The following is a 13,015-nucleotide window of genomic DNA, read 5'->3' as shown; positions in this document are numbered from 1 at the left end:
TAGCTCAAGAACAGTGCGTAGAGAGCTTCATGGAATGGGTTTCCATGGCCGAGCAGCTGCATCCAAGCCATACATCACCAAGTGCAATGCAAAGCGTCGGATGCAGTGGTGTAAAGCACGCCGCCACTGGACTCTAGAGCAGTGGAGACGCGTTCTCTGGAGTGACGAATCACGCTTCTCCATCTGGCAATCTGGGTTTGGCGGTTGCCAGGAGAACGGTACTTGTCTGACTGCATTGTGCCAACTGTGAAGTTTGGTGGAGGGAGGATTATGGTGTGGGGTTGTTTTTCAGGAGCTGGGCTTGGCCCCTTAGTTCCAGTGAAAGGAACTCTGAATGCTTCAGCATGCCAAGAGATTTTGGACAATTCCATGCTCCCAGCTTTGTGGGAACAGTTTGGGGATGGCCCCTTCCTGTTCCAACATGACTGCGCACCAGTGCACAAAGCAAGGTCCATAAAGACATGGATGAGCGAGTTTGGTGTGGAAGAACTTGACTGGCCTGCACAGAGTCCTGACCTCAACCCGATAGAGCACCTTTGGGATGAATTGGAGCGAAGACTGCGAGCCAGGCCTTCTCGTCCAAAATCAGTGTCTGACCTCACAAATGCGCTTCTGGAAGAATGGTCAAAAATTCCCATAAACACACTCCTAAACCTTGTGGAAAGCCTTCCCAGAAGAGTTGAAGCTGTTATAGCTGCAAAGGGTGGGCCGACATCATATTAAACCCTATGGATTAAGAATGGGATGTCACTTAAGTTCATATGCGTCTAAAGGCAGATGAGCGAATACTTTTGGCAATATAGTGTATATATAAATAAACTACATATATCCATAGTTTTTAATTCTATTATGGGTCATTCGCAGTGCTTCATATATGGTACGGAAGTTTATTCTCTCATTAAAGACACAGTCTTGTACCTTTGACTTTCTCATTTTTAAGTTCATATTTGCTTTAAATCAAAGCTTGTAATCTTGTGATTCACCTCAGAGCTGGATGGTTTGATTCATCCCTTAGAATGCCTTTATAATTTTATGAAACCTCCAGAGGAGAAAAAAAAAAAAAAAAAAAAAAAAAAAAAAAAAAAAAAAAATTTAAAAAAAGCAAAACCACTTCTGGAACAAAGACAGTCAAAAAGGTGGGTGGGCACTGTTGCACTCAATTAAGGGGTCATATATGCCATAAACACATAAACCAAACAAGGACAGGTGAGTGGACTAAATTAAACTGTCAAATAACTAAGAGTTAAGAAATCTTACTAACTCCCATAGAAAAAGCAAACGCAGAAAATGAATCTTCCGGGTCAACTTCCTTACCTACGCTAGCTATTTTAATCTGTTTTAACTAAACCAAAGACAAACTCACCATCCCTTTAAAATGAAAAGGAAAAAAAATCAAAAACAACATCAAACAAACACAGGAGCAGGTTTCCAGGGGCAGCAGCTGCCATGCAGTGAAGCCAGCACCTTTTAAATAGGCAAGACTTCAGGTGTAGCTGGTTAGAGTCTCTGCCCCCATCTAATTGGCAGCCTCACAAAGGAAATACAAAAGCAAGAGCAGGGGCTCATAACAGTCAGTTACTTCAATTCAATCAATTAATTGACTAGATATTATGAAATATATCAAATGTTAGATACTAGTGACTCCTTTTCCTCATTTTCCCTTTGTTAGCATCATCTGAGTGTGACAAACGGGATGATTGAGGTAATATTGTTCTGTGCTGACCTGGCCGGCAAGCACTGCAGTAAACAAACAATTCCCTCCCTTATTCCTCCTTAATGTCCTTATGTGGGAGACCAGACAACACAAACAGCAGCTCTCTCTCTCTCTCTCTGTCATTCTCACTATGAGAGCCAATCCTCTTAATGCAGTGCAAGGGGGAGAGAGGCTGATGAGAGCGATAGAGAGAGTTTGAGGGAGGGAGGGGCAGAATAGTGAAGGCAGAAAGAGAGCGCTGTAGAGGGAGAGAGTAGTTGGTGTTGAGAGCTGACACAGGACACGTAGGGAAAGAGAGTGCTGCAGCATTATGATGCTGTAAAGTGGCCTCTCTCTCTCTCTAGTTGCATCTCTCTGCCTGGACTCTCTCATCGCTCCATCTCTGTGTCGCTACGTGACGGAGCCTGCTATAAAGCCATGGCCAGCCAACAGGACTCAGGCTTTTTTGAGATCAGCATCAAGTCTTTGCTGAAATCCTGGGGCAGCAGTGAGTACAAACTCAACACACACACACATGCAATGTTCTACATCCATGTGAACTGCAGCTGCATATGTGTGTGCTGACTCCACAGTAGGACACTGTGATTCAGAGTTGTTTCATGCCAGAGATGTTTTTGCTGTCATATACTTTCTCCCTAATTTCTCCCCCCAAGAGAATCAATCCATCCTTCTCACTTTGGAAAGTTAATGTCCTGATGTAATTTCTGTTTTAAATGGGTTTGCTGACTATACTCATCCGATACACGTTCATAAAGGCTCACATGCACTTACTGGGATGTTACAGGTAAATGGATGTTTTCTGATGTGCGTGCTTACATCCGGTTTATTAGTGTTTAGAGGTTGCGTTATGTAATGACTGCAGACTGAAGAGGCTCGGGACATTACTGGCAGGATTTGTGCTATTGTTTTTCATCACGTGCAGTGTGGAGCAGTGACTGAGCACGTCAATACTTCACAGTGTGCAAACGTTTGACAATCACTGTGTGTGTGTGTGTGTGTGTGTGTGTGTGTGTGTGTGTGTGTGTGTGTGTGAGTGTAAATGTGCACCATTTAGAAGGTTATTCTCTATCTCGGAAGATATGAAGATAATGATAGTGACAGTGAAATAATATATCTCAGATGATGTAAGAAAGCATCAGATCATTAATCTCTTACATTGGCTGATTGTGTTTGTATAAGTGTTATTGTTTATATGGGGTTGTACGTATAAGGGGAGAATGTTATGTACCTGAGTAATTTCATGTTTACACAATTTTTGTTTAGACTATAGTGCAGGTTAAAATGGTTGGAAAAGTAGGGCTGCAGCTAATAACTATTTTAAAAATCAATTTATTTGTCTTTTTTTTTTTCTTTCTTCAATTGGTCAGATAAAATAAGCACATTTTCTTTCCAGAATTTTATTGAAAACCTTATTCCACATCTGGCCCAATGTTCTTTTTTTTTAAGCAATGTGCACAAAAATAAAAGTTATAATAAAAGAGGACACAACTAGTCAATATTGAAGTTTGTTGTCATCTATTTTCATAATCAGTTTTTATTTGAATTTTGTATTTGAAATTATTTGACTCTTATTTGAATTTGAATGTCAGTTCTATTTATGAAGTAAATAGAATTTGATATGATTCCTTTGAATCCTGAATTTTTTTTTGTTTATTTTGGTGTGAAATTAGTTGTGTTACTGGGGAGGGAAATATTACATCAGTCAGTTTAAGCTGTATAAACCAGGTCTTAGCACAGTCCCACTAATGACCTCTACACACAACCCTACATGTTAAGTCACTGCTCTGCAATGTGTGTATGTGTGTTAGAGAGAGAGAGATTGCTAAACTGCATTGTCAGCAGAGGTAGAGCTGTCATTTAAGGGTAATAAAGATGTGTTTTTCTTGTACAGGGGAGCTGTGCTGCTGTCCAGTGGCCATTTATTTGTTCCTTATTGTTTTAAATGTGCTGCCGGATCCCTGTAAACTAGAACAGGTGGCCTGATAACAGTCTGCTATCTCACTCTAGTAAATCCACTCAAAGCTCATTCCAGCCCCTGATCTCTCTTTATGCTTGCTCTCTTTCTCTTTTAACATTCACTTTCCTTCTCTCTATCGATTTTGTTTGATTTCCAGATGCCTTGCCTTGACTCTTGTTCCCTGTTGATCCAAACCTTCTTTAAAATAGCTCGATCTGTTCTCTTTTTGTGTCACTGTACAAAAAGTACCCATATTTGGCTTCATTTTATACCTTAATACTGCTCAATAAAGTGCAGTTTGCTGTCTCCATTTCAGCTTGCACATAAACATGCTCATTATCGAGAGTCCTTGGTGCACTTGCCATTACTGCATCATATACCTTCTGCTGGCAGTCGCTGGGACCGGATCCGGTAGTCATTATACACAAGATAATGTGTCTGGACTTGCCTGGCACTGATTCGTAATGATTGTGTGTATGTGTGTGCAGGTGCTTGTGAATACATATGGGTTAGTCATACTGATGATTACATCACTGTCTGTATGTGGGGTGATCAGGGTGGAGTGGCCATAGGGAGAACCGGGACTTTTCCCGGTGGGTTGGCCGTGAAACGGGGCCAAACGGGCGGCGATAAACTGGAAAGGGCCACCGTGTTATGCCGAACAGGCCGCGACTGGCTGAAGAGGGCCGCAAAACGACGCTGTGATATGCAGAAGAGGGCCGCAATATGAAGAAAAAGGACAGCGACAACAATGCAGTGATAACTGTCTCAAACAGTACAATACTACATTGATGTCACATGACTTCACTATGTTGCATGTGAGTGGAATCCAGTGATCACCTTGGAATAAAATTGTTATTTTGCTTTTTCTTTGTTTTGTTTTTTTCTTCTTTTTTTACAGGTAATCTTGTTTTTTAATCTCATCGCATTCAATTAGGGCAGCAAACTGTACAATTTTATTTATTTTACCACATGAAACGATGGGTAAAATAATGAAACGTAACAAACATTCCTTCCTTTCCGTGTGAAATATTTTTTAACTGTGCGCCACCATTAGACAGAAAGACAGGAGGGATAGACATCGAGTAAAGAGAGGGTGATAGGAATCAGAAGACAGTCATAACACAGAACACAAAGTTTAACAGTGAAAGACAGTGAAGAAGAAATAAACTTGATTGACAGATCAGTCATTAAAAGCAATGACTGCATTGCTGTGTTTGCTGACTCATGGTTTGTGTGGTTTGCAGAGTCACGTTGGGGAGGCTGGAACAACTTCATTGACTATATGCTCATTTACACTAACCTAATAAGCAAGAGACTTCACCCACACATGCAATAATATAATGAACACAATCTGATCGGTGCTTTGCATATTCATTAACTTTTTTGTCTCCTGGGCATATTAATCCAACAGGAAAATGTTGTACAACTATAGTTAGTAAAAGTAGTTGATTTGTGGGAGGAGGAGAAGTTGATATTCTGACCTGGATGTTGCTAATATGTAGTGATAAGTTGTTTATACTGTAAGGTTGTAAATGTTAACATTAGTTAATGCAATAGTTAACATGAACTAACATTTGTTTGTTACCCTTCCTCCTGCAACCCAGAAGTGTCCAATATTTTGATAGGCTGTTGTCTGGCTACAGTTTGTGTTTCAGCGTTGGTATCTGGACTGTCCGCATGGGGTTTTGAAACGTGGTCAGCAGCCAGATCGATCAGTTTTGTGCGTGAGAGTGTGTGTGCCTTAGAAGTTATTGAAATAACAGGTGTTAACAGGTGATAAGGTTGCAATTTCTGTGCTTTGAGATCATCGTCCAAATAAACCTCATGAAATATAGTTGTAGTTCATAAATTATGTAAATAGCATACATTAATCCCATATGTATGCTTATTTTTGTAGCATAATCGTGTGTGTGTGTGTGTGTGTGTGTGTGTGTGTGTGTGTGCACTTCCAGAAATACAAGAATGAATGTGTTAGAAGAGTGTGTGTGAATGCTGAGGTTAAATATAGCCCCATGTTGTTCCTCCCACCCTCTCTCTCTCTCTCTCTCTGGACTTTGCTAAAATTCCAGGCTGACCTTCTCCTCAGTTAGGGCTCACTCCTATCACAAGTCTATGAGGAGCTATACAGGAAGGCTGTGTTTCCTTAAACCTGCATTTCCCCTACTCCAAGAGCAAAGCCCTGGAATCCCAAGTCTCTTTGATAGGGCTGCCCAGTATGGATCAGGCCTACAAAGACAGGGCGGGAAGAAAGATGGGACGTATTGCTCTCCGGTGGTGGTAGAGGGCTAGTTTTGTGTTGGATTACTGGAACTGACGCGGCCGCACCATGGAGCTTTCTCCCGTGCGGTGGAGTCGGGCTAGCGTCATCAGCTTCATCAAGGGCCTTGGTAGGTGCCACTAAGCGAAAGCTCTGCGAGTGCGTGGATGTTGTTCTTGTTCTCAACACTTGCTTTAAGGAGGTTGCATTCCACAGATTACTGACAGTATGGTCAAGGCAAAATATTTCACAATTGCTTTCCAGTATCTCCCCTACTTTCACTGCTCGTTCTGTTTGCACAGCTCAAACTCGACAGCAACTTTGGAGCTGTCAGCTGATGGATGCTGTTTTTCCACAAATAACGTTGTTGTTAATGTTATCTGCAGATGACTGTCAAGCCGACCATGTGTAGTGGTTTAAAATGAAACATGAATAAATTTGCTACTGACGTCTGTTTCAGTGTCGTATGATGGTAGGCTACTGACGCCTGCTGCGTAACTGGTTTTCCATCCAGGTGGTTTGTATCTCATGTCATTAGCACACTGAAGTATTTGTCACTTCAATTTTTCTACCTTTGACCTGAGCTGTGAGAGCCTGCTGTCGGGGTCATGAACTCCCATTAACCAGGTGTGAAATTTAAACTTAAAAGTAACAAGGGCTGCCACAAATTTTGTTGAATTTTTAATTGTGAAATATCAGCCTGCCGTTTTCTTGTGGTTTTTTGAGGAGAGTTGTTGTATGACTTTTCTAAGCAATTGGACTTACAGTTTTTGCCTGGTGGACAATAAAAGTGGTGAAAAATAGACTTACACTAGTCATATCTAGGGACCAGAATATCAGAGACTTGGGGGATTTTTTGACTTGAGATAGGAAGCGAAAACACTTGCAAACACACATGGCACCCTAGTATCAGGGCAACCAGTTTTGCATGGGAAGGAACCACTCTGTAAATGTAAATCATGATTTAAGCAGAAAAAATTGTAATAGTAATTATTGGGGTAATTATCTGCTTTTGATGTGGTTTGTTTGCTGTTACTGAATGAGGGACATGGCAGCAATGTTGCAAATGGACATACAAGTTGGTTGAACCACATACCAGTGGTTCTAAAACTGTGGTACGCGGAGTGCCCTCCGGTGGTACGCAGCACGACCCAGGATATTTACATCAAAAAAATAAAACAAATTTTATTCAAATGTTTTCCATGTTTTATTTCTAATGTATGATTACAATTGTAATATATCTTTAAGATAGCTCACCTAAGGCAGTGCAGGATGTGAATAGGTATGTGAATAGGTAAAGTTCTCATTGCACACGGCTGCGCTGATGTCTCTGTGCACACACCACAATATTATTCCCTTGCAGAAAAGAGAACAGCAAAAATGGATGCGATCGCGGCAAGATATCATTCCATTTATTTTACACATTCTCAGACTTCCTTAAAGTCTATGATCTTAAATGGTGCTTTTGACTCAAAGACACTGGGTTGTATTTAGCTGAATTTTGTTTTTGATTTCACTGGAAGATGAAGAAGCACTATGTGACGAACATTGCCGCTTTGTCATCTATGGCCGAGTCCGCCTATGACTAGAGGGAAAGAAAATACTTAGTTTGAAGTTTTAAAGTTAACGACTGGTAAGGGCATGATTCAGAGTAAAATGAACCTTAGATTGCTTACTGTAGCCGCTGTTTTCATAGATCACATGCACATTATCGCATATTTTTAAGGGTGATGCTAGCTGCATCATTTTAGGGGGGCTGAGATGGAAAAACAGGGTCTAGCAATGCCTAAGCTCCAAAGTTCTAAATATATATATAGTAGTTTGTTTGAACTGGACTGCAAAACTTCTAAATGTTAATATTGTATGTTTGATTTTAGAAACACACTCTTGCTGATTGTGTAAACTACAGGAATATTGATATTAATCAAATATGGCATTGTCTATGTTTCTTAGAATCCTTAAGACCTCGCTAAAAATTTATATCTGCCGAATGCTGAAAAAATATTTGAGTGAACATTGGTGGTGACTAGGTGGTACTTGAATGTTCTGATTTGATCGAAGGTGGTACTTGGCCTAAAAAGTTTGAGAAGCACTGGCCTAGACTGTAAATTCTTAATAAAACTACAGCTTAATACTCATTTTAAGCTATTTGCCACAATTTATATGCTGCATCTCTCTTTAAACTGCTTATACTGCCGGTATCACATCAGTTGGCTGAAGATTGTTTTTCCATGCAGTTTGTAGCTTGTGACTTTGCGGTGATCTATTCTAAGAGGAGCACATGCCAGAAGCCCCTGCAGCCACATGACGTGGGCTCCCCCAGCCCTGGCTAGCCGGCTGACCCCTCCTCCCCCTTTGGGAGCGATGACATGGTCATGCCAAAAATGAAAACCCCAGCTGCTCCAGCCCTCCCTGAATGTATCATGGAGCTTTCCGAGGCATGGACTCGGGCCTCAATGATGACATTTCACATTGACTTGGGGTGGGACGATATGGTTCTCACGATTCGCTTTGATGTGCGATTATAAGGTTCACTATTTGTTATAATCTCGATTAGATATAGCAACACTAAAATGACAAAAGTTTACAGAAAATTTTATTTTAGAATAATGTTTGAACAAAATCTACATTATAATTTCTCATTGAAAATGAAGTTCTCAAACACAAAGAGATTTTATATGATTTTATATATACAGTATATATACATACATATAAGATCTTTTCATATACCTTTCTTCAGAACATGTCCTGGAAAATATATTATTGCAATCAGTAATATCAAAACTCCTATAACATGCAAGAGACAGCTGTACTTGTTTCTATCCCTGCCTAACTCGGGGATGTATTTATTTGCGAGGGGAAAAAAAATATGCATATATAGTATGTCAAAGAGTATATTTAATTTTTTTAATAGTCTGTCATCATTATTGTAAGAACATTTTAGCTTTTTTTTAAATGTAAACATTCTGCATTCTATCAATTAATATTATGTAATACAATTGCATATATAATAATGATACGAGTTGTCACAGTTTGAAATTATGTGTAGGCCTACAATTTACTAGTATTTACAGTTTACATTTGTTTGTATAAAAAGTGCTAAAATGGTACAGCAGTTCAACGAGCATCATAGAAATGTTTCAGTCCAGTGCACATTAATGAGAGAGGAGTCATATGGTTTCTTTACCACATCCATGTTGTATGATTATATTAATGTTTCTTTTTACTTTTTGATCAACAACTGACTGTAAAGAACAAAGAATATTAAAAGACATTATTCGGGGGCCTGGGTAGCTCAGTGAGTAAAGACGCTGACTACCACCCCTGGAGTCACTAGTTCGAATCCAGAGCGTGCTGAGTGACTCCAGCCAGGTCTAAGCAACCAAATTGGCCCGGTTGCTAGGGAGGGTAGAGTCACATGGGATAACCTCCTCGTGGTCACTATAATGTGGTTCTCGGTGGGGCGTGTGGTGAGTTGTGCGTGGATACGGCGGAGAATAGCGTGAAGCCTCCACATGCGCTATGTCTCCATGGTAATGTGCTCAACAAGCCACGTGATAAGATGCACATATTGACGGTCTCAGACGCGGAGGCAACTGAGATTCATCCTCCACCACCTGAATTGAAGCAAGTCACTGCGCCACCACGAGGACTTAGAGCACATTGGGAATTGGGCATTCCAAATTGGGGAGAAAAGGGGAGAAATTAAAAAAAAAAAGAAGACATTATTCAATGAAAATGGAGTGCGTGGAATTCATCTTTGATGCTCCATTTTAATTTCAAGTACATTTAAGCACTTTTTAACAAAACAAGGTGATTTTCCAGGTATTTCAGTACTCCCTTTTCTAAAAGCTAAATTCAAGCACTTAATAAGCTCTTCAAGGACCTTGTGTGAACTGTGTAAATAGTGTCGAAAAAAAGTCACAGAGGGATATTGATATTTGATGGGTCATTTCATTTATAATCTCCTAAATGACCAAAAACAATGTTGCAAATTTCAAAATTTTGAATCTTTCCTCAATGTGTTTTAAAAAAATTCTATATATTGTACCATTCCATTGACATATCATTCTTTGTTATTTATGATATTACTACAGATGATTTTAAAGTAACAACCGGACAGTATCTGTCTGATGCAAAACATGTACCTTGGTCCTGTTTTAATGTCTACCTCTCAAGGTTCAAAGTCCTTAAAGACAGTTCCCCCTCAATCACTTCATTTGATTTACCAGACCCATTTGCATTTTTGTTCAAGAAAAGCAATTGATTAGCACAGCATATATATATATATTTTTTTTATCATTATTTTTTCGACTTTTTTTCAGGAAATGACCCTAACTAGATTCAAACTTGGGTCACCTGCACAAAATAGCCCCTTTGCAAAATGTTAGCGCATGTTTACTGCCCACTAAACCATGTCTCCAAATATTTGCGCAACAACTGACTCGTGCTCAGCCATTAAAATTAGTAGCATCTACAGTTTCAGAATTGTCTGAAAACCATCCAAATATTTTGTGTTTTCCCAGCATCCCCCATAGGAAAGCGCCCACTCCCCCAAGTGAGCAGTGCTCCGGGTGAGAGGAAAGGTCCTGTTGCTACAATGCCCGTTACCGTGGACCCCGAGAGCAAACCGGGCGAGTATGTCCTCAAAAGCCTGTTCGCCAACTTCACCACCCTGTCCGAACGTAAGATGCGCATCATCATGGCAGAACCACTGGTAAGATACGTCCCCTTCAACAGAAAATATATAAGAGTTTGTGTTTTTTGTGGTATGTTGGCTAGAACATGTCTCAGGCAAGAATAAACGTAATATCTCCTGAGACCTAATTACAGTAGCTAAAGCATTTACATGCAGATCTTCTGAGATACAAAGCCAAACTCACATGCATGCAAGTAATTTCTAGTCACTATTAAAAACAGTCACAACAAGTCAGAGTTTGGTTTGAGGCCTTGTTTTTAACTGATTCTCTGGTATGTTGAGTAGTCTGGAAAAACAGGAAGAGTACAGTATGCTACCTAAATCAATTAGTCAGAGGAGAAGAGATATCTAACAGCCCTGGCACACAAATTATTAATGATTCAGTCGTGGCTTTTATATGTAATTGCTTCAGCTGGCAGGCATCAAGCATTAATTCAACAAAATATCTTCAAGCTCCCCTAATAGCCCTGAGATATTGTGTCTGTTTTTGCCGCAGTAGCTCCGGTTTCCTGGTCTCTCTGTATCAATGTAATGCCATTATGAAGGAGTGGAGATTTAAGTGGACAGGATGGAATGGGTTTCGTCAGCTCACAGTTCTAACAGGAAGCAGTCAAATCTCTCAGCTCACCCATTACGCTAATATTTTTGTGCTTAATCCCTGCACACCTAGACCATGATTTACACAAACTAATCGATTTTGTATTCATGGTTTTGCTAACAGTCATCATAGTTGTAGAAGCAAATATATGTAGGGATGCACAATGGCATTTTTTTAAAGGTGCCGTAAGCGATTTCAGCTGTACTGCTTGCATCTGTCAGACTACTTTCTAAAAGAGCGAGATGGATTACGGCAGTCAGAAGTGAGAAAGATGCCAAATTTACCATCAATCTCAATATCTATGAAACCTCACCGAAGCAGTGGTAGTTTTACACAAACTGCAGTGATAAAAATAGTGAATGTACTTTGTAAAATAAAAAAGGGTTTGCTAGATTTGCTAGACTCAGCTAAAGAACGTAAACAAAAGGCAGAAAACCGTCATCAAACTCATCAATTAGTGTCAGCTTCTGTCCATGTCTAAATTAATTGATCGGCTTGATAATATTAGATATGTTGTTTTCGTAACAGTCAAAATAGCTGTAAAGCTTTAGATAACGGCTAAGGGACACATAAAGTTCAACCATACAAGAAAGTCATGACCTTTAGATACAGGATACAAGCAAAACACAAGACACGCTTAACCTAGACATCTATGTCCAGCCTGTTTGTAGAATCCCAGCTCTTCTTTGTCCTTTCATCTGACCCTGTATACTATCGTCAGCCAGTGTGCGCATACGAGTGTATGTGCGTGTGTCTGTAAGTGTCTGTGTGTTACAGGGGTTAATCACTTGATTTGACCTTTTAAATCATGCATTACAAAAGAAAGATTGTTTTCCTGATGGGAATCTGCAGCTGTTAATATATGCCTCATAAGTTTTCTTTGATGTTCTGCAGGAAAAACCCCTCACCAAATCTCTACAAAGAGGAGAGGACCCACAATTTGATCAGGTATGTTCAGGTGACATTTCCATATCCTCCCTGACATTTAAAACTTGTATGTTGCTGATATGCTTCTTACCCTTTAAATCCAATTTTATCTCTCTTGATTTGATGAAATAATACAATGATAATGTGAAAGAATGGCAAAAAGAAGAAATAGTCTAGTTTACTCCCTTACAGTCCAATCTTTCTTGCTCATGTATATTTGCACATTCACTTTTGTCATCATCAGCCAGACTCTAAGATTAGCACTCCTATAGCTTGTGCTGTGCTGTCCCGAATTTAACCCACTGTACTTTATTTTTAAGCATTGTGAATGTGTGTGTGTATGCTATGAGGGACAGAGCTATGAACATCCCATGATGTGTGAAGAATACCAGGCCTCCTCTGCCCACACACCCCTCCCTCCCTCTGTTTGGTTTAGCCCAGTCTGAATGACCACATCCCTCCCTGGATCTCAATTCTAGCTGTTTTGTGATGACCCCAATTCCACCCATAACATAATTTCTCATGCATTTGTCAGTTACAGTCTAATACAATACATTGAGTCTCAGTACACTAATATTTCATTCTGAATGTAATCTCAGTTAAACCTCTGCATTCATTGCTTTAAAATCAGCACAACAATGCTGAGAAGTCAGTGAAAAGTTTGATATGCTTTCTTCCATTTTTTTTTCTACAGCTGATCAGCACTATGAGCTCTCTTGCAGAGTACTGTCTTCCCTCCATTCTGAGGACGCTGTTTGACTGGTATAAAAGACAGAATGGTTTGGAAGACGAGTCCCACGAGTACCGCCCACGCGCAAACACCAAGTCCAAAAAGTGAGTTCCCTTCACCTACCGCAGAT

At 40.0% G+C, this 13,015-nt stretch overlaps 2 protein-coding genes across 2 annotated transcripts in view; one reads left to right on the top strand and one right to left on the bottom strand.

Annotated features, from left to right (window-relative positions):
* Positions 1 to 13,015, bottom strand: part of LOC127432392 (spartin-like) — a 471,452-nt gene that overhangs the window by 20,283 nt on the left and 438,154 nt on the right. The window lies entirely within an intron of this gene.
* The window catches only part of LOC127432385 (protein furry homolog), an 88,018-nt gene that overhangs the window by 21,676 nt on the left and 53,327 nt on the right, over positions 1 to 13,015 (top strand). The window contains exons 2-4 of the mRNA XM_051683381.1: positions 10,458 to 10,648; positions 12,123 to 12,176; positions 12,850 to 12,989. Of these exons, the coding sequence (XP_051539341.1) occupies positions 10,458 to 10,648; positions 12,123 to 12,176; positions 12,850 to 12,989 (385 nt within the window). The remainder of the gene's footprint in view (positions 1 to 10,457; positions 10,649 to 12,122; positions 12,177 to 12,849; positions 12,990 to 13,015) is intronic.

The sequence above is a fragment of the Myxocyprinus asiaticus genome, chromosome 42 (genome assembly GCF_019703515.2).
Source record: "Myxocyprinus asiaticus isolate MX2 ecotype Aquarium Trade chromosome 42, UBuf_Myxa_2, whole genome shotgun sequence".
Lineage (NCBI taxonomy): Eukaryota > Metazoa > Chordata > Actinopteri > Cypriniformes > Catostomidae > Myxocyprinus > Myxocyprinus asiaticus.
The sequence above is the reverse complement of the archived record's forward strand: the minus strand, read 5'-3'. Positions and strand labels throughout refer to the sequence as shown.